The 22,718-nt window shown below is 42.0% G+C and overlaps 1 protein-coding gene and 1 long non-coding RNA gene across 3 annotated transcripts; one reads left to right on the forward strand and one right to left on the reverse strand.

Moving 5' to 3' along the window:
- Positions 1-3,702: 3,702 nt before the first annotated feature.
- On the reverse strand, positions 3,703-22,673 carry LOC117581461 (hyphally regulated cell wall protein 3). Of its 2 annotated transcripts, XM_034268679.1 has the most exons (6): positions 21,149-22,673; positions 20,815-21,069; positions 5,186-5,401; positions 5,013-5,095; positions 4,828-4,943; positions 3,703-4,762 (listed from the first exon to the last, which is right to left on the reverse strand). In XM_034268679.1, exons 1-6 carry the CDS (start codon positions 21,943-21,945, stop codon positions 4,511-4,513), a joined length of 1,719 nt encoding a protein of 572 aa, XP_034124570.1. In that variant the 5' UTR covers positions 21,946-22,673; the 3' UTR covers positions 3,703-4,510. The 2 variants fall into 2 exon arrangements, with proteins under 2 accessions (XP_034124570.1, XP_034124571.1); XM_034268680.1 differs by lacking the exons at positions 20,815-21,069; positions 21,149-22,673 and adding an exon at positions 14,610-14,748.
- Positions 19,608-20,197, forward strand: LOC117581467. The gene is made up of 2 exons (XR_004573658.1): positions 19,608-19,849; positions 19,907-20,197. It is a non-coding gene; the product is annotated as an uncharacterized LOC117581467 (long non-coding RNA).
- Positions 22,674-22,718: the final 45 nt, after the last annotated feature.

The raw sequence follows: 22,718 nt of genomic DNA on the forward strand, positions 1-22,718 counted from the left end.
CAGACAACGTGGTCAAACTCTCCACAGCGCATCGATTCCATCCGTTGGCGAACCATTTATTGGTAGTGTGTCGCTAAAGTGAGCGATAGTAATTGTGACTGTAGCTGACCGTGTATCAAAGAATGTGGTACACAGTATGACTATATTTACATCATCGTTTATGGTAGCTTAGAGTCTAGTAGTAGACCATGGTGCGGGCANATTACGCGTGTACGTGAGCGGCAGCGCAGCATCAGCACCTTGTCCTATACCCAATAGATTAGGCCGTGCCTAGCCCTGTTGCACTTTGCAGCAGTCCGAACGCAAAGTACAGTTTTCACCAATCTTATTGCGAAAAGGAACATTTTTTGAGATTTTACACACTATTTGAGGTTTGCCCTCCAAACTTTGTAAGCAAGTGCAGGGTTTTCTACACCATCCATCCTAGGAGGCATTCAGCCATTCGGATGATAGAGGGCGAAAAACGGAGGCCGTGAAGTGGGAGGATATATACAGGCGAAGTGAAGGTGGCTAAGGTCGAGGAGGTGAAGAGCCAGATGCGCCAGATCAACCTCATCTCCAACAAGGATTCCCTTAAAATCCTGAAGGAATCAGAGCGAAAAGCGGACTATGGTTACTAGCCCACAAATCCTACAAATCGCCTACAAATCCGACTCCAGGGGCCAAATAGAGGAAGGTCCAGCCAGACCCCGGATTTCTGGAAGTCCGTACTGAGCCGGACGCAGTGTCGATGGTATCAGAAGATATCCTCGTCAGCTTTGAGTCCGACGCTGGCGACGTAGCCATGGTCTTGGGACACATCGATTTCGGGTAGAAGACAGAGTCTCCCACCACTGTCAGTGAGGTAGGCCCGACTTATCTTGTCCTTTTATTTTGCGTAGTTTCTACTTGCCAGACAACGTGGTCAAACTCTCCACAGCGCATCGATTCCATCCGTTGGCGAACCATTTATTGGTAGTGTGTCGCTAAAGTGAGCGATAGTAATTGTGACTGTAGCTGACCGTGTATCAAAGAATGTGGTACACAGTATGACTATATTTACATCATCGTTTATGGTAGCTTAGAGTCTAGTAGTAGACCATGGTGCGGGCAATCTGGCGTGGCTTCCTGAAGTAATCATGCAGCAGCTTGGGACACATCAAATGGCGCCGTGGCTCCCAGGAATTGCACTCCTCTGAGAAGTATTTCCACTTGAGGAAGAACTCTGTGCGACCGTCTCGTTTGCGCTGATCTAGGATCATCTCAACCTCATAGATCGGCATATTCTGAAAATCCACTGTTGCCGAGGCAACGGAAAAGGGCCCAAACATCGATTGGATCATTGAGGTAGAGCGCCTAGCTCTCTGGGGCTCTAGTGCATTACGCGTGCTGCGGCGATGTGAAACCTTCGGCATTTTTGAAGAGGTATCACTTTGCTTCACTTGATTGATAACTGAACCAATTTATTTGTACTCGCCTCACTCAGAGTTATTAGTTTTAATTTTTGAAATTTTATTTCTCTCAAAGGAAAAATGGTGACAGGTTTATGCCTGGTAACAAACTCCTGGTAGAGATACTTGATTTGAAGTTCCAGTGATTTGACATTAGTTTAACAATTTATATCCAGTAGGATTTGCCTCATCTATTTTGATATCCAGTACTCGAAGAGTAAATATGGTATATTGTATTTCTTCACAAAAGTGGATGTATGAAACACACAGAGTAAACGTTTCCCACCCCATAAAGTATAAATATATATTCTTGATCAGCATCAATAGCCGAGGCGATTTACTCTCCGAGTATCGGGTATAAAAACTTGGTTTGGTTCTCAGCGGAAAAAAAGTGTCGGGTAGTGAAATCATCGTCGTTCCCATACTTGGAGCTCCACGCATAATTTCACTCTCCCACTCCCATGTGGAATCGTGATATTACTATGTATGCGCATTCTATTACAATCATACTTATCTATTTGGATTTGGCTTTAAAATAAAAACAAGAGATTGAAAAAATGGCAAATAGAGTTAAGAATACCTGAGTAATATCCCATTAGTCGATGTTAATTAACTCAAACATCCATCGCTAAAAATCGATTCTCCAAAGGGCACCGCGCCAATCAAAGCTTTCAAAAGCAGTCGGAGGTTCATGTATTTGCTTTAGTTTTTTATTTAGGATTTGTTTTTATACAATAGCTTAACGTTTTTGTTGGTTTTCACGGTTTACGATTTTCTTTCATTTGGAATCGGAAATTTACAATATTAAATATTGATTTTATTGCTGCTGTGGCGGCTCTTCGTACTGCTCGACCTTTTAGCTTTTCAGAACTTATTTTGTAATTTACTTTTGGGGTGAAACAACATTACTATTTCCATATACATTTATTTATTAATTTCATTTACTTGTATCCAACTTTGCACTTATTAACGCTTAGGCTGTAAGTGTGTGTGTTTGTGTGTATGTGTGTGTGGATGTGGGTAAGGAAGAGTACATTTGTTTGAGTCGGTTCGTTTCGGTGTTCTTTTGACTGTAATTTACTATTTGGTTTCTGCTCCTGTATAGACGCTTGTACCTCGCTTTGCTTTCGTTACCTGCTTGTTATGTTTCTTTGTTTTGATTAAATACTGTGTTTGTGGCGGGGGAAATTGAGTGGGGCATACATACATACGTATGTATATATTTAGATGCAAAAGCATGAGTGTTCGGATCGGAGAGGAATCTGAGTATTTTTTTATGTTTACAACTAAGCTGAACAACGGTGGTTCTCTTCCTGGCTTCTTCTGTCGCTCTCTCCTATGGGCTTTTGCTTTCTCTCTCTCTCATTCCTGATAGGGAGAATTTTATCTCAGTGGCATTCCCGCACACCTCTGCTGTTTCCCACACTTCCTTTATATTGATCTAGATCTCTCATGACGACAGCACCGCTCTTCTAACTGTAGTTGTGTCTTTGATCAGCTGTGGCTTTTATGCTCTGGGCCCGCCACAGTGGGCCACACAAGCTACATATTGTTTAATATGTGGGGCATAGCCTATGTATAAAGTATGTGTAGAGAATTGGTAAAAAATAACTGTATAGTATTGGGATCTCGTGTTTTTTTTGTCATCTGTTGGTGAGCTCAACTTCTCGTCTGCTTTATGCGACATACATTTCATTTTGTATATAAATATTGCATGTACGTATTTATGATTTTGTGTATAACTGTGTGTGTATAAGTGTATGTATGATAGTGTGTGTATATTTGTTTTAAGGTATAACATTTAATTTACTCTCCTAAACAGCATCATCATCGTCATTATATAAATACAAATAAATACATTATTCTTTATGTTAGATTTTTTTCTTCTTTTGTTTCGTTTTGTTATTTTTTGTTTTACCCATTATGCACGCAAGCAAAAAGTAATGTATTTGTTCTGTTTTTACTCTTTAAATGTCATCTTGTTTAAAAAGCCGCACTAGATTTTACAATTATAAAAAAAATTTCATGCATTTATATATGTGTGCATTTATAGATGTATTTTTTTAGATATACATATCTGCATCCACATATGTACAAATACATTTGTATGTGGGTCGTTAAAATATAAAAAAAAAGGAAAAAATTTAGTTCTAGATAATTTCATAGAATTGTAGGACTCTTTTTTTGTCTACAATCAACTGTTAGCATATGGGTCCAGACTAACGAGTATGTATATATGTATATATATATATACATATAAATAATATATAAGTTTTATAATTAGGTATATATTTTAGATTTACAATTCGTGTTTACGGTAGCTGTTTAAAATTGAAGCGACTGTCCCTCGGGGGTCTGGCGGGGACACTGACTGGCTAAATCTTTTCTAAGAACAGCAATTGCGACTGATTTCAGGATTTTGGGAGAGCAATTGGTTATGGATTGTGGCGAGGCTACACCGATTGCAAGTGCCAGTTCCCATAATGGGTAAAGGCGGCCCCTAAGTGCAGCTCTTTGGTGGTCGTTGTTCTTACTTGTTTCCACTCGTTATTCTAGTGCTTCTGATGGAGGTGATGACTCTTTTGCCACGCATTATTCTATTGCTTCTGATGCTACTGTTGCTGGTCCATTTTCTTCTCGTTGCTTTATTGCTTTTGCTCTTGATGCTTTTATATTCCTTTTCTTCTCGCTTAAGCGTAGTTCTTTTTGTTCTCGTTCTAGCGTGGCTTATTTTGCTCCCTTGTCCTTGTTATTGGTTTTCTTTTGTTGTTTCTGTTGCGACTGAACCGCTCGTTATTTCGTTTGATGCTGGTGTGTTCAGTGTGCTTGGATTTTTTGTTTATCTTTACTCTTTCTTTCTTTTCCTTTGATTTGGTTGATTTTATTTTTATTCCTCTTGGAATTCGTAAAGCAAAGAAAAGCAAAACATTAACACCAGCTCTCGGACTCGGCTTCGGGATCACATAAAAAAAACGAACAGAAAAAAAAACACAATTCTTCCATTCTATAACCCCCCACCCAGCGCATACTGCCACCCTGCGGTCCCAACAGCCCATGTCGTATGCCAGCGATGTCCATGATTATTGGACAACACAGCAGCCCTTCTTCTTGCTCTTCTTCTCATCGATGACGACATGACTTGCCGATGTTGGTCCCGGCACCACCTGTTTCGACACCTGGCCCAAAGCGGTGACGCCGTTGGTGCTGCTGTTGCTTTGACCCTCGTCACGTCCAACGCCGCCACCACCACCAGCAGTTGCATTGCCCACTGTCGCCAACTTGCTGGCGTGGGAATTTGTACCGTTTTGTGCTGTTGCTTGATTCTGCGAGAGCTGACGAGGGAGAGAGTGTGAGAGATAATATCTGAGATGAGACTTTGACTACGATTAAGACTAACATTGCTTCTGGTCACGCTCTCGCCGACCGCTGTTCCGCCATTACAGTTGTCATCGGCATGCTGTGCGCTTCCATTTCCTATTGTACGATCCTCTGTGGGTGTAATTGGCTTCCCACCTGCATAAACATAGATATAAACGCTATAGTAGCTCAAATGCAAAGAGAGAGACAGAGCTCAGGACTAACCGCGAATCATATTGACGATTTCGTCGGCCTCTCTGGAGAGATCGCCACCTGGACGAAAGGGATTATCCCAGCCAGAATCAGTGCTGCAAACGATTCACAAATTATACACATGATATTATAAATCAATACTTGCGATATATGTATGTATGTACGCATCCTGACTGCTGACGCACCTGTGCTGACGATCATAGGCAGCCCCAAGTCCAATCTGCTGATGCTGCTGCATCGTCGCCGAAGTCGTGCTCATTGTGGTTGGGTCGATTGTATAGCTACCGATCGTTAGATCCAGGCCGTCTGAATAGGGCCCCTGGATATACTCCACCGGTGGGCAGATCTGTTGCGGCTGACTGCTTTGGTATATGGAAACTCGCACAATTGAACGCTCCGACCTGCAACAAAAAGACAACAAAATCTAATTAAAATTTCAGTACATTAAATATTTGTATATTCGGCTTTAGCGATCACCGCAAAGATTACGCACCGTCCCTTGTGATGTCACGGCGCCTCAATTTCAATGTCAATTAAATCAAGTAATTTGCCAAATTGGGGTTTTAGCAAAATTTTGTATTCTGATTCAGTTTGAATTGATTGAAAACCTGCAGCCGCACATCCCGATAGCTACGGAGCGCTTTCCCTATATGGCCCGGGGGCTATTGACCACCCATAAAGCCCATGGACATGAGATATACATTTAGATACATTCATATGTATATATGCATGTACATATGTACATTTGTCTTGGAAAATTAGCTGGAAACCCGTTTTCCGTCTCTATCACGTTCTGCTTGGTTTCATTCGCGATCGGCAATCCTCAGCGTCGTGCATATGTAGATTGATTCAAGTGCATGAATATTTAGAGCTCTCTAGAAGAATTGCTTTATATGCGCGGTACTCAAAAAGTACTGTATTTGTGCACAAAAGTATCGCACAGAACCGAATCCGAACCCATAACGTACATATATATATTCTTGATCAGCATCAATAGCCGAGTCTATAACTGTATATCTGTCGGTCTGTCTGTCTGTCCGTTCGTCTTGATTTTCGGCAAGTTCTCAGAGACTAGAGCAGAAAATCAACAAAATTATATTAAGAGCACCCAAAAATTTCTGAAAATATAAATTTTGCAGAGCATTTGCTGAAGTAATGCCAACTGTCCAATATAATAATATAACTGTCCAAAAATAATAAATTTTTGACATGACTGCATGTGTGGAGAATGGCAGTTTTAGTTCTTAAACGAATTGTAAGCTGTTTAAATGGACATGGAAATCGGACGAAGTGGCGCAGAGCTTCTCCTGGAAGGAGCTTCAGAGAAATCATTGAATTTTAGGGAAATATTGTCAATAGTGGAGGGAAATGCATCCCAGGGTAGATGCATTAATGACCTTTGCATTAATGTACAATTACAAATACAAAATAACTTATTATTTGTACCACCCCTTTTTAATGCTTTTTAGTTATAAACGATCACAGAATACATATTTTAAATCAAAAATAATTGTGTTAAAAAGTCGTAAGCGAATTGGATTTTTCATTTCATCCAAAAAAGTTTTAGGAGTCATGAAAGAAATTTCATAATCGTGTACCTATTTTTTTTTGGGCAGAAGTGTACATATGTATATATATATATTTTATAATAAGGATGAACTGATGGAGAAAGAAAACATGAGCAGAATGCATCATCGCATTGCATGGTGTGTACATACATATGTACATAGTATCCACAAGGTGATACTCTTTCCCACTTTTCTTTCCCTAGGACACATACGATATACGTACATACATAGTGTACATATATATACATATGTATGTTCATATGTACAGACATATATGTACATATGTACATATACAGTTGGGAAAAAAATTATAGCACCATTACAACACATTTTGTTCTTGACAAAAATAAATGCAATTACGGTTGCGATTTTTATACCCGGTACTTGAAGAGTAAACAGGGTATATTGTACTTGTGCGGAATAACGGATGTATTTAACACACAGAAGGAAGCGTTTCCGAGCCCACAAAGTATATATTTTTGAACAGCATCAATAGCCAAGTCGATTTAGACATGTCTGTCTGTCTGTCCGTCTTGTTGAGCGCCTGGTTCTCAAAGACTATAACAGCTAGAGCCACCAAATTTTGCATCCAGATGGCTGTATGATCTCAATGCCCCCTTCCGCACCCACAAATCGCGCAAATCTGCGGTATGCACAGGTTTGAAGATAAAAGAATTCTAAAAACCCACTAAGGGGTTTGGTTGGTTGTCCCACTGAGTATCGGGTATAAAAGTTGTGACGCGTAATAAGCGTCTCACACGTCCCTTCTCGTTTTAAATTATTTTTTTGATCATATAGTTTAGTATTCCCCGTAAGCAAAAAAAAGTGTTACCTTTCTTCTAATTTCCGTCTGTATATTTAATTTTATTTATTAGTATTATGTATTATTTATTGTAAAAAAATAATAGAACCATGAGGACTTTTTTAAGTGAATCTCCGTAATTTCGCGGAATTGTCTTTTTATAAACCACGTATTTATTAGTTTTGACTAATATTTCATTGTTTCTATCATAAAAGCTAATAATAATCATACAAATAAGACGTGGAAAGCTCTGAAATGCGGAGCAGCGCGACCTGAGCAAAAAATTGATATTGGACGTAAAAACGTAAAAATGGTTGAAAACGCCTTAACTATGAAGAAAAGTTTGAAACACGTGGACGAAACCGATATATGACCCCTTTTCAGGTCAAAAGACAGATTCATAAAAGCAAGAAGGTAACCTTCAAGCCTTTTACATGGCTTTAATAAGAGCATAAAATAAAAGCGATGGGCTAGACAGTTTGAACATATGTATGTTAGCCAACATAGTCTAAAAGCGTGCAGACCAAGAAAGCTACCACTTTTATATGTATTACTAAGCACATGAAGTTTGCAAGGGAGCATGCCAATAGGACATCCCAATAATGGAGAACAATATTAATATCAGATGAGTAAATTTACTGGAAAGCGATGGATACTTTACACGTCCAAAGAACTCCAGTATACCACATAAACCATTAAACATGAAATGTGTAGCGTAATGGTATGGGCCTGCTTCTCCTACTAAATAGTAGGGTCAATACATTGAATATAAATTATAATGGATCAGCAAGTGCCCTTGAATATCATGGAGACAGTACTGCTATCCTTTGAATAATACGAAATGCCACTCGTATGGGTCAAATGGAAAATAACCCCAGCATGAAAGCAAAGGAATGGTTCGGGGCCAACACTGAACGTTTTAGAGTGGCCTGCACAGGCGCCTGAAATGAAACCCATCGAGAATCTGTGGTCCGACGTCCAGAAGGCAGTTTCTGCTTCCAAGCCAACCACTGTCGGATCACTTTGAGAACAAATTTAAGAGTCCTGGTCCAAAGCTCCACAAAATCGATGGCTGGATTTAGTGGATTCCATGCCAAATAGGACACTGAACTAAATAATGAACGATAAATATAGATTTAGAATTAATAGTTCAAAAGTGTTAACTAAGAAATTCGTTATTTGTTAATCATTTCTTAAATGTAAATTCGTTTTTTCCAAAGTGGTGCTAAGAGACGCCTGGACCAGCTGCAAAGTTATCCAGGATACTGCCAAATGTGTCCTTTGCCCAGATTGCCAAGGAGAGGACGCTGATAGGCGTCGTCAACAAAGGAAGCGCGGACGGAAGAATCCCGAGGAACCAGTGGAAGTGGGTGGAAGCGGCACTGGCCGACCGCTGCTTCGAGCTCCTGGACAAAGACCCCGGCCCACCTCCACTCTGCAAAGACATGGGATGGTTCCAGGGTTACACGAAAATTAAATCCTGCGAAGATGAGCGCTCCGTGCAGCTATATAAAGCAGCGGTAGCGCAAGTAGGCGAAGTTTATCCAGGCGCTAAACTAGCAGCAGTCGACTGGAGCGAAGTGCCCAGCAGACCGAGGGCGAGAATTTGGGTGCCGGCCTCCATAAGAGAGCCAGAACGCATCCTGCTAATGTTGCAGCGATGCAACCCAAACCTTCCAACAGCGGACTGGAAGGTAGTCAAAGTTGAAGCGACGCAGGGCCCCACAAACCAAGCCGTGGTCGTGTTAAATAAAGAGTCGCTGGCCCCGATAGAGGCAGCCAAAAATGAGCTCAACTTTGGGTTCAGCTCTGTCACTGTAAAGGTATACAAGTCGGATGCAGCGGCCGGGGTGCGTCCTGTCCACAACCCAGTCGAGCAGGATGTTGCCTCGGAGATCGAGGCACCCGACAACGAGCTGGATTTGGCCCAAGAAGGTGACTCCCTAGAGTCGGAGCTGATGCTGGAGTTCTAGGCAATGTGCCGGAACGAAAGCTTCGGCAAGTCGGACGCCGACAATACAGGGGTGGAGATAGGAAAGGATCCCTCTGAGGCTCCTTCAGATACATCTCCACCACTGTAAAGAAGCAACTGCTGCCCTCCTACTCCGTTTGGAATCAAGCGGAGGCGACGTAGTCCTAATCCAGGAGCCTTGGGTGGTTGGAGACAAGTTCTGTGGATTAGCGACCCTCAGATGCTTGCAGACTCACAACACGCATACAGGAAAGGTAAATCCACGGAAACGGCCCTACATGAAGTGATTTCAGGTATAGAGAAAGTTCTACACCTTAAGGAATACTCCCTAGCAGCCTTCCTCGATATTGAGGGAGCCTTCAACAACGTCGAGCCAGGAGCCATTACGGCGGCCATGACTGACCTGGGGGTGGACTGCCACTTGGTGATGCTCATCGATCAATTGCTCACATGCAGGACATTGACATCATCAATGGGTTCGTCCACTCAGACAAGGTATGTAAACAGAGGCACTCCGAAAGGAGGTGTCCTGTCTCCCCCCTATGGAACATTGCAGTCAATAAGATTCTATGTGACTTGGAGGGGGGTGGTTGCAAAGTAGTGGCATATGCATACGACGTTGTCCTTATATTCACGGGAAAATTCCCCCAAACACTCTGTGATCTTATGACCACAAAACTTGATCGATTGTCAGAATGGACAAGATCGTGCGGATTAGGTGTAAATGCCTCGAAAACGGAACTTGTGCTATTCACTAACAAGTTCAAAACTCCGCCACTCAACCCCCCAACACTAAAAAACTGTAGGTTAACCTTTAGCGACAGTGCCAGTTACCTTGGGTTGGTAACAGACAGGAAGTTAAATTGGAACCTAAATACGAAAGAAAGAGTGAAGAAGGCCACTATGGCCCTATACACCTGCAAAAAAGCCATCGGACTAAAATGGGGTATGAACCCACGTATAGTCCAATGGATATATCGAGCTGTTGCCCAACCAATACTGCTCTACGGAGTCACAGTATGGTGGCCGGCTCTGTCAAAAAAGACAATTACCGCTCAACTTGCAAAGGTCCAACGAACGGCCACTCTTTGCATTAGTGGCGCTCTCCGCACCACACCAAATGACGCACTAAATGTCATTCTATGCCTGCAGGGCATAGACCTTGCAGGGAAGGAACAGGCAACAAGGGCAGCAATACGTCTGCGAGATTCGGACCTATGGACGTCACGACCATATGGTCACTCAGCGATCCTTAGGGACACTAATATAATACCTGATAGGACAGATTATTGCGTTCCCAGAGAGTACACAGCCACCCCCTTTGAAGCTATAATCCCCCCCAGAGAGGAATGGCTCGAGGGCACACCTGGCCCAACGGGGGCCATCAACATCTTTACTGATGGATCCAAGCTAGACAACAAAGTTGGCGGAGGAATCTACTCCAGGCAACTAAATATGAGGCATTCCTTTCGCCTTCCAGACCACTGCAGTGTCTTCCAAGCGAAAGTCATTGCTATAAACGAAGCGCTAACATGCCTTCAAGAAATCTCAGTCGCGGCTACTCACCTAAACATCTATAGTGACAGCGAGGCGGCACTAAAATCACTAAACGCGATTTCGTCGAATTTGACCACAGTGGCAAATTGTCGCAAATCTCTACACGAGATGGCAAGGCAATATGTTATTAGCCTAATATGGGTCCCGGGACACCAGGACATCGAAGGCAACTGCCTAGCAGACGAGTTGGCAAGATCTGGCACTACACTCCCCCTCAATCAAGATAAGGAGGAAACACGTATGCCAATGGCCACTTGCAAGCTCAAAATAAAGGAGTACTATACCTTGCAAACAACCAACAGATGGCAAATGGTCACGGGCTGTCGCATCACCCGACAAACGTGGCCAGACATCTCGAGAAAACGCACCGCTGAACTATGCAAACTAAGCAGACATAGGTGCAGCATAGTTATTCGCTCTCTTACAGGGCACTGGCTAATAGGTAACCATGCGAATAGGCTGGGTGCCCCCTATAACGACTTCTGTAGTAGCTGTAGAGACGAGGACGAGGAGGAGACAGAAGAACATCTGTTCTGCTCCTGCCCGGCTCTCAGTAGAAGGAGGTTAAAATATCTGGGCTCACCTTTTCTTAACGACATTTCAGAAATGGCTACTATAGGCCCCAGGAAGAGGGCAAACTTTGTGAGAGCATCTGGATGGGAGTACTGCTGACACCCTGACAAACGGGAGGAGAAGAGGTGAAGATCCAAGCGGAATCACAACGGGCCGAACCCGGCCTAGGTGTGTCGGGATTGTGAAGTCCCGACGACCGCCTCAACCTAACCTACTAGTTTCACTAAGGTCCCTTGAAAACATAAAAACCTTAAAACAAGATTTCTGTGTTATTCCCCAGATTTGTAGGAGTCTTTCCTTTCTAAAAATGCGCTTAAAGTTTCCTTAAAGTTAAAAATGTGAGTTTGGCAACTAGTTTAAAATTGCTTGTGGTGTATGTACATACATACATACATATGTAGCTTCTTGGTCACCCACATGCCTTAATATTAACATGTATGTATGTATGTATGTATATAGGTATGTATCTTTAGATGTAAGAACACGCCAAACATTCACTTCCCATTTTCTAAGTTTGCGTGTATATAATATATACATTTATACATATATATGTATGTAAGTCCATGATATGAAACAAGTTTTGTACATATGTACATACATACATACATATGTTCATTATTTGTGGCGGCTGTTTATTGTTCGAGAACTTTGACCCTACCCGTCTATATGGTATTTTCCATGAGAAGAGGAAACCTGTCAAAGTTATTAAAAGAAACAAAACGATGATACAACACTCAAATAATGCACTAAAACTCCCTTCATCCCCTTTCAGCGACACTTCCCTTCATTCACACTATTTATTTTATCTGTTTACATTTCTAAGACGCAATACACTTCATACCTTAATGTTCTGCTTTTCTTGTTGTTGTTGGAACAACCCATTGAACATGTGAACGATTACGTCATGTGCCGAAATTGATATGCGAAAGCGAAGAGGAGAAACAACGACGAGACTATCTTCTACAACTGGAACAGTAACAAAAACAATAAATACAGACCAGCAAGCAGTTACAAGCTGAAACAAGTTGTGCGATCGAAACAAAAAACAAGTGCGGAACGTATGGGATACTCTTTATGCGGATAACTACATATACATTCTTCATATGTTCCTGTATATCGAAAGATGTAATTTAAAGAATTTAATTTAAACGCTCCAAGCATATCCCAGGCAGAGGGGTGCTGCTGCATGTCGCGGCAAGCAATCAATACTTATTAACCCACTTAAATATGTATTATTATTCGATTATTAAATATATGCAGAAACATATTCTGGAAATGTTGGAAACTACACACATAATTTAATTTCTTTGAAAACTTTTCAGCCAAGAATTAACTATCTTCCTGTTATCGCATACGATACATAAGACTTCTTTCACAAAATCTTCCCATTTAATCCAAGAGTATAAGGTACCAAATCAATTGTTGTTGGTTTTGAGAAGAGCAAGGATTGTTGAATTGAAGTACAAGAGATGTAGGTGGCCAGTCGGTTGGTTTCGGGGGTTGCGTAAACTTAATTTTCGAGTGCTCCAAACAAATTTAACAACTAAAAGAACCTAAAAAAAACTTGTTGCCCATCAGAAGTGAGAAGGGAGCAAAGCAAAATATGATTCTGTAAAAGGGAAGAAGCAGAAGCAGGCAGCACGATGAGCGCATTCAAAAATGTACCGCAAACGCTCTCCTCCTCCCCCACCCACCACTCCAACCGAATCAATAGCGACGCCAGCAGAGCAGAGGATTTTCAATTCGTTTTGGGCACACAAACAGGGAGGGCGAGACAGAGAGAGGAAATCGACGTCACAGCTGACAAAAGCTTAAATAAGAGCGCGACAGGGACTGCAGAGAGTTGAAACAAATTATGCGACTCTCTTCTCTCAAGCCCCACCCGCGCAAACGTACCAAAACAAACACAACAAATACTCGAATATTTTGTGTTTTTTTTTGCTCTTGAAAATTGGAAATGTAATAAACAGCAGGAATGCTTCTCTCAGAAGCTGCACTGTGTCGATGATTTGTAGTAATGTGTAAATACTTAGTTTTATTCAGTGTGTGGGGTATGTATATTTATGGTTCTCAAAAACAGTCGAACAGTCGAAAATCACTTGGATTTCCATATATGTAAATGTATTAACGAAATGAAAAACATAAAAACAAATCGGGTTTTTTTATGAAAAGCTTTTATGGTTCTGAAACCACAATGATGTTTAACATGGCCATAGAAACAAGGGGTATCCGCAGCTTCGGAGCTTATATTCCTTTCATGTGGTTGAGGGGATTGTGGGTTGACGGGGAATGGCATTTCATTTTATAATTTCAAAATATATACATATGTACACAAAACACACACACAGACATATTTGTGTATTGTATAATATATAAATAACAAAACGCCTCAGCGGCTAAACTAATTTATGTACATATATGATGTAAATGTACATTGCTCTGTTTTAGCACAGACACTGGCACAGTAGGACAAGCGAGCAGTGTGTTTTAATTGCGTTTAACAGTGTGCCCCAGGGGGAGGGGCGGCGGTTCTCTCTCGCTTTAGTTACCGCTATCTACCTCTCCCTCGCACTGTGTGTATTTTTTGCGATGAAGTCACTTTGAGTATCCAGCCAACTGTTGTGTGGAGGGGAACCAACAATTATACAAATACTGCCGCCACGTCTGTGTCCGTGTTTTTTAGTTTGTTTTTACACGAATCACTCTTAAAATGTAAAATAGTTCATGCTTTTTAAATAATTTTTTCATTTTCGATAATTTTTATTTGCTTCTGGAATTAACCAACACTGCGGCATAATGCTTCGGCTTTGATGAGGGGGCCCAGGGGAGGAACACCACCGACACCACCACCACCCAATCCACCAACCACTTGCATTTGCGTGTGTGCCTCTCTCTCTTTAAACCTCAACCCCCGACACTCCCTACACACTCCAACAATGCTTAGACTCTCTTCGCACTCTACCTCAGCAAACACTCTCTAAAACTCTTCTACTTCCCCTCCCCCCACACCCACACTACCAACAAACAGTTGTTAGAGTGTGTATGTGCTTTTCCCTCTTTGGCACGCACGATTAGTTTTCAAGCAGAAATGGCAAGACAAAGCATATAATTTTTCCTATAAACCAATTTTCACGCACTTGACAGGTGAGGGGATGCTCCAAGCTGCTCCTCCAATTGGGTGGGAGAGGGAACGATCACGGGTCGGCACAGGATTCTACGCGCGTTTTCCTCTCGCGACGGCGTAAAAAAAAAACAGTTCGTAGAGGAAGACAATTCACGCACACGAGTTTTGTTGTTGGCTGCTACTTTGCTTTGCTGCTGGTGCTGGGCTGCGACTAAGCGGAATGCCTGCCTGTTTGGCGATGCTTGCTGCTAAAAAGTAAAAGATACAAAACACACACACATACACGCGAGCGTGAGCACATGAATGTTTGCAGTAGCGCGAAAGAGCAGCAAACAGAGAGAAGAGTGTTCAGAGACCTCTCACATGGTATATTGAGAGTAAGGAATGGCAGTCGTACTCCGTAGAGTATATGTTATTTTTATTTTCTTATATTTCGCGACGTTTATCGCGGGAATTGTTCGGAAAGTTATGTTGCTAACGCCTGATAATGCGCCCTGCACAGCGATAAGGAATACAGCAACAGTTTTTTCAGACCCTTTCACACTAAGTTTTCAGATGGAGCTACTACATATGAAACTAAATGCACGGAAAATCATATTGATAGAGGAGCTCCTTAAAAATCCTCACCTTGTATAAATATACCTTCGTGAGAGACAGAGCACGCGTTTCGCTCTCCCTCTGATTTCACATGAAGTTAAACAGCGTTGCCACCATGTTCATGGAATTAAGCTGGCGCTTAGTTAAATTTTCTTTAATTCGGATTTGCGCCTGTAAAAACTAAACTTTTTGATATCTTCAGAGCATTTCTGACATACAATTTTACTTCTCCGCCTCGCTGGACGTTACGACTTCCGGAAATTTCTTGGCACCAAAAGTGTAAGTAAAAGGTTCATACATTATATGTGCCGTCTATCATGTACATACGAGTATTTTATGCCGTCTATTTTAAGAAAAGAAAAAACATTTCCAAAATATTTCTGCATGGGGATCGCCACGAAAACGGCGCGCAAAAAGTTCTGGGGCTCGGACAAACAAAAACAAACGGCAGCCGGGAATTTTTTTCTTGGCAGCTGCAGTGTTGTTAGCGGCTACATCACAAAGACTGCCGGTAAAGCGAAAACCAGAAATCATTTGCGTCGTCTTGATCTAACAGTACGAAACAAAGCAACAAAATCGCGCATTTCATGTTATAAAGTATAAAAAAAAATAATAAGGAAAGGAGGTATGTACATATGTATGTATGTAGATACGCCAGCCGAAGTTTTAATACCCTTGCAATGACGTCTATGTTTATGGTTCTCTGTCTGTATTATTTAGTGGTTTCACTTTTATGTGTATATTGCGATTGGGGGAGACAAGTCTGTACAGGATTGAACTGAAGCATAAATGCTTTAAATAATCATACCTTCCTGCAGGGGTATATTAAGTGAACGAGAGCTGTATACTTCAAATCTGGCAACGTCGTTTAGCGAACAAACATGACATCACTTTTTTGCGCACTCTAAGTAACTGTAGAAAGACGAAGGGAGTAAGAGGCAGTTAAAGAGAGCACAGCTGTCTCTCTTGCTGCTAGCGCAAGTAAGCTCTCTTTCTCTCTACATCTCTCTCACGATGTTATACACAGCAGCAACAAACCGATAATAATAACAAAAAATAACACAAAATAAAAAAAAAACAGAAAAGAAAAACATAAACACGTAACCGCATAAAGGTATGTTGCGGGTGAAAATAGATAAAAACGGAGAAGAGGACATCCATATGCACATATGTACATATGTATGGTTAAGGGGGAATACTGCCAGTTGATTAACAGGGCTGCCACTAGCTGTGAGAGAGGGCTGCACCGCGGCTACTGGCGCATATTGGGGTCGGCAGGCACTGACTGATGCTTTAAGTTTGTGTCCCGCGTGAGCGGACCCCTCCCTCACATTCTGTTGTTCAAAAAACTATTTGAAACGCTTAAATACACACATGCACTCCAAAAGATATTCTCCACACGTAAACAGGTTATAGGGCGCGGGCACAATGGCACAAAATAATGCTTCCAATTTAAATATGACAGCGCACATGACCCAAGCCATATATTTATAGCACTTACTACTGCCGCTTAATACCCTCACTCCCCTTTATTTGTGATTTTTTTTAAATTTGGGCATTAAATTGATTTGAGATTATTTTTGAGTGTTATAAAGCGTGATAAGTAGTCCTATATACGACTACAAAATCACTGATAAAGAGTCGAAGATCGATGGCAAACAAAACACTATGCGAAAATAAAATGACATGGGGTAGTGGCATAGAAACTTCCATGAAGGTACACTCAACAATTGTAAATCCAAAGAGATGAAGTCTGTAGCCATTAGCATTTGTAGTTTTGAGGCCCTGGATTATGTTCCGTATATTTATTCAATCCCACTGTAACTATAATGACAGCTGCAAAAACAATGCAAGAAGCAGGAGCAGAACACCGGGCAGACACGCAGCAATGCACTGCTGATCAGAGGCACAATTACTATCAGCATTACAAAAGAGTGAAAATGGGCGATGTGGTGGCTGTTGTCGCTACTTCTGCTTCGGCTGTGGGTAGCACCGACGATGGGAGGAGCACATTCATATACATATGTATGTACATACTTTTAGATGATGATGATGATGGGCTCTATGCATGTCAAGAGTACCCAGCTCGGTCGTCCGTGTGTACCGGAAAATCAATTAACGGACAGTTCGAGATGTACTTTCACAATGGTTATACGTACATATGTACATGCAAGGCCCCTGCGACAGAGATGTGGTATGTGTCCCATGTACATATGTATGTATGTATAAGAACATGTCCAACGGGGTGTTCGAATTTCTATCGCTCACTTGAAAGACATACCAACAACAGAATCATGTTAAGAAAGGCGTGGCTATGAAGGGCGTACGGGGAATGGTACGAGTCCGAGGCCAGTTGTTGATGCAGCCTCCGTCTATCGGCATCACCTCACCTCACAATTACACAACTAATCCATTCTACAGTTACTACCAGGGATGTATGTACATAATAATGTACATTACGGTATGGCATTGGTACTATGTATGTTGGATTCAGTCAAAGTACTACCGAGATATTTCAAGTAGAATCATTGGTTTGGCAGTAGTCGGATTCCAAAATACATATGTATGTACATATGTATTTTCTTTCTAAGTGCTATCCACAATTTCCAAGATATGAAGGTTTTTTCAACAGCTTCTACTTGTGCATTTATGTATTTATGTATGTATGTATATCAGGGCTCGGCACGTACACATTTATGTGCCGTTTTTGTAATTGTGTGCTAAGGTGCTGTCTTCGCAAAACGAAACATTTCAATACATTGGTATTGGTGCGAATAACTGTAATACGCGTGTACGTGAGCGGCAGTCTTTTCCTATGCACAATAGAAGCCCTGATGTATAAATGTGCATGAATGCACATGTGTATAATCATCTCGATCGGAACATTATTATATTCTAAACGAGAAGGGACGTGTGAGACGCTTCTTACGCGGCACAACTTTTATACCCGGCACTCAGTACTACATCTGCACCTTAGCGGTGTTTTGTCAAATTTTACATTTTTTTGTTCATCTGTCATTCAATGATCCAATCGGATCCCAATTTGGTGATCTAATAGATATGGTCATTCCCTACAGAATGGTGTTTTTAGATTTATTTTAAAATTGTAGATTTGGGACGTTTTCGCCCTTTTGCGGGGGCGGGGCTAATATTTGAAATACACTGGTTTCAGTGTGAGCATCCAGTAGTCTGGAGCCAAAATTTGGTGGCTCTAGCTCTTATGGTCTCTGAGAACTATACGACTAACAAGACGCACAGACGGACAGACAGACATGGCTGAATCAACTCGGCTATGGGGTCGGAATCGTTTCCTTCTGTGCGTTACTTATGCGTTACCGTTATTCGCACAAATACAATATACCCTATTTACTCTTCGAGTACCGGGTATAAAAACGAGTAGTCACTCCAAAGAACGTTCCAACTTCATTAGGGTATTGGGGAATGTATGATATCGAATAGTAGTTCTTTCTTTCTCCTTATCTGGTCTTTGTGGCTGACTAACTGTAAGAATGAAAGTTTTACAACAGGTGACTGCCCTCTAAGCTTCAAAGCTGGATGACATCACGCTCGACGCGACCAGCGAATTAAAGCTCTCAACAAAGCCGAAGTACAGAACTACATAGGTATGTATGTGTGGTGTGCTGAATAAGCTTGTCTGTTGTCCGTCAACAAAAAGTTATAGTATTGTAGTTGACTGTAGCCAAAAAATGGTTTGAGTGGATTCTAATTTTAAAAATAACAATATCTTGTCCAAAAAACATACGTTGTGTAAAATATAACTTATGGTTGCAAAGTAGAGAGAGAGAGACAGAGAGATAGAGAAAGAAAGGGAGAGAGAGAACGTCCAAAATGGGAACCAGAAGTCACTCTATGTGCAATCGATAGAGCGTTAGCTATCGCTTTTAATTGAGAATGGCAATCGATAGACCCCCTCAAATGGCGTGGTGAAGTGTTGTCTACTTCATAAAGGAACGAGAACCTGCGCAGGGTGTGGGAGCCGCTGCCGCGCCCATAGAAGCGAAGGCAGATACACAAATGCAGCCGAAAAAGATGTGGGTCAACAACCAACCACCAATTGAAGTTTGACCCACATTACATTGCTTTAAAATGCACGTACACACACACACACACGTAAAATAAGAATTAAATGGAGAGAGAGGAAGAGTGAAAGTTAAAGGCGACAGAACGTCATTATGTAATAAAGCAGCACAGCTTGACGGTATTCCAATAGCTAGTCCCCAATTCGACAACTTATTAAAACGCCCGTCGAAGTCGGCTGCACATATGTATGTACATACAAAACCGGTAACATAAGGACGATGGAACACAAACAAACAAATGTAAGCTTCTTTCAATTGAAATGATGAGAACACATATAGAGCGGGAGAGAGAGTGGGAGTGGTAACCACAGCGCCTGTCATGTGTGCATGTATAAACTCTGTAAACGGAACTTGCAGTCCAGCGTAATTATCGATTTACAAACTATTTTGTGTGTGTTTAAGCCAGGAAGCGCCTAGAGAAAGGGACACGGAGTTCATTCCATGATTTCTGGGTGAAATGGATGCTCTTTTGCATAGAAAAACTGAGACCATGGGAAAGGGGGGAGCGAAATTCATTAGACGGAATGTCTACTGTTGATACTCCTACTCAGATAAGGTAAAAACGGTTGTACGTACATATATTCGTATGTTATTAATTGGCAAACATTTACAGAGCTGGAGTTTTAGTCAAACTACACTACCCGAGACGATTATACCTAATAAATGCAGCAAAAGAGTGGACCGAAACACTTTGTGGGCTTAGCTTACCGTCTGTGAAATATTAAGTTTTGAAAAATCAAAAATGTTGATTTTTGTGCGGTATTTTTACGAAATTTTGTCTTTAAAAACTCAGGAAAAGTCGAAAAGGAATGATGTTCAGGTGCATTAATTGGGCGTCGTGCAAGGTATTGCTCATCAAAATCTATTTAGATTGGCTGAGCTAAAATTGGTTGACCAACCCTCCAAACCCTTAATGTTCCGTTAAGTCCCGACATATTTGAGGATTTATTTTAATTTCTAGTATTTTTTTTTTTCATTATTTTTTAGTACTGAAGCAAAAAATACTCTGGGAGTTGGGGGAGCAACCCTCCAAAACGTTATTTTTTAACAGAAATTATCGCTCAAAAAATAAAACTCAAAATGTGATCAATATTTTTGAGTTTTACTTTTTTTACTGAAACATAATTATTATTTATACTTATTAATAATAATTAATATAAATAATTATTAGCAATAATGATTATGCTGAAAAGTGAAACAAAATTATAACTGTATGATTTTTAAAATATAGCTTATACGGTCGCTGAAAATTATATATATTCCATGATCATACATATTTACATATGTACAAACCATATATCTTTAAAATTGTGCCTACCTAAAGCGTTACATCTGGACTTATAGTTAATACAAGTGGAGATCAATGCGTTCCTATGAAGATAATCCCTGTTTATCCTGAAGAAGGGATGAATCTACAGTAAAAACGATATATACAGCTACGCTGACAGCTCTTCTTCTTATAAATCCTAAAATGCCTTTGCAGATCCCTCTTCAACTCTTCACAACTCCAAAGATACTTACTCTTCTTGAACCTCAATACCGCTGTCGTCCATATTCAGTTTTGCATAGTCACCGTGTCCGACTGGCGGAAGGTACTGCGACTGCGGATGCAACTGCGACGGCAGCTGCGGCTGACCCGCGGCCACGGCAACGCCATCTGTCGCAGAGGTCGCCGCTTCAAAGCCAAATGTCGCCTCCACTTGCTCCGACAGCGGAGTGGGCGTCTCAAAAACCAATGTCTCCACCATGGATCCCTTGGAGGAGCCAAAGGAAACTCTGTAGTGATAGAGAGAGATTGCAGTAGAGGAGCAGAGAGAGGTGTTAACATTGCCAGTGACTGGAGAAAGTAACCTACCGTTTGAGGCCGACGCTTTTGGATCCCAATTTGCTAAGTTTTCCGGGTTTCTTTGGGTTGCCGGTGGCGGTAGCGAAGGCGCAGGTTGCAGGCGGGCGTGGAAATCTATCGCTGAGATCGCTGGACAGATCATCGCCAGCGCCGGCTTCGACGCCACCGTCTGCGTCACAGTCTGCAGATATCGTATTGTTCTCGTTGTTGTTGTTGCTGCTGACATTGGCGCTAGCGCTGCAGCTATTACCGCTGCTCGCACTGGCCTCGATTCTTGCATTGTTGTTGTTAATGTTCTGCCGCTGATGGTGTTGCTGCTGGGACGGATGTGTCGACGTCGTGGTTGTTGTATGAACAAGTGGCAGCGTTGTGGGCGGAGAAGGAGCAGGAGCACAGACATCATTCTTTGGTGTCTCGCTCAGCAGCATCGTTCGCTCGTCGCAGGCATCCATTGAGCCAGAGGCGGCAGAGAGAGCGGCACTGTTTGACGTCGACGCGAGCATTTCGGTTGGGGATGACGTAGAGGCGCCTTCAACGAGATTTGGTTTCCGTTGGGGATTCAGCGTAGGAGCAGAATAGTCATTTCGTGCTGTTGTCAGTGCCGTGGACGCGGATGTTAAACGTTGTCTGGGATTGGCATTCGGTGGAGGTGGCGGCGGCGGCTGTCTGGGTCTGGCGAGGGCCAGCATATGTGCGTGAGGAGTTGAATGCACCCGTTCCCTCACGCACGCACGCCCTGCAGTTTCTCTCAGGTTCCCGCCGATCTTAAGCGATGCGCCACCACTCTCTGGATTTTCCGCTCTCATACGGCGTCACTGATTTGTGCGTATCGTCTCTCACGCTCCTCCGTCCAAACGCATTCACGAGCTCTTCTGGCCTTCTCGCCGCACTTTTCGTGTACAGTGCGGTCGTTGCAGTAGTCCAATCTCCGTGTGAACCTCTTTCACGCACGCAAATACACGGCAGACTATAACGGCAGACAGAGGTAGGGGAGTAAATTTTCTGGATTGGTACAATGTTGGCAGAGCCCTTGAGTTTTTGAGTGCTTTAAGTCTTGCCGCTTGATTGAATCTAAACCTGACACAACGGCCACAGACAGAAGAGCGACTGGCGGCTAATGGTAGACGACTGATGACGACAATTCCTGCATACGAATTGTCTTGCCTTTTTGTTTCACCTTTTCTTCTTTCACATAAAACACAGATATGCACACACACAGCACACGAGCACAATTTCAGCAACAAAAAAATAAAAATATTAACACATTAACACCACCGACAAGGGGTGCGATGGGGGAAACAAAAACAGCGGCAACAGCGACCGCAGCAGCAGAAGCAACTGCGGCAGAGGTAAAGGAGGACGAGGACGCGATTGCACTGCTATATGTCTGACGTTGCATTAACACGTTTCTTGGCTTAAACAAGTTTATTAATAAATTTTCATTTTATAAATTCGTTTTGCTGCTCGCTTGTCTCTTGCCATTACAATAATTTCGTGTGTATTTTATGTATTTTCGTGCGCTTCGAATTTCTGCTGCTCTGCTGCGAAACCAGTGTGACCGCCGATTTATCGATAAAAT

Source organism: Drosophila guanche, unplaced genomic scaffold (assembly GCF_900245975.1).
Source record: "Drosophila guanche unplaced genomic scaffold, DGUA_6, whole genome shotgun sequence".
In the NCBI taxonomy this organism is placed as follows: domain Eukaryota; kingdom Metazoa; phylum Arthropoda; class Insecta; order Diptera; family Drosophilidae; genus Drosophila; species Drosophila guanche.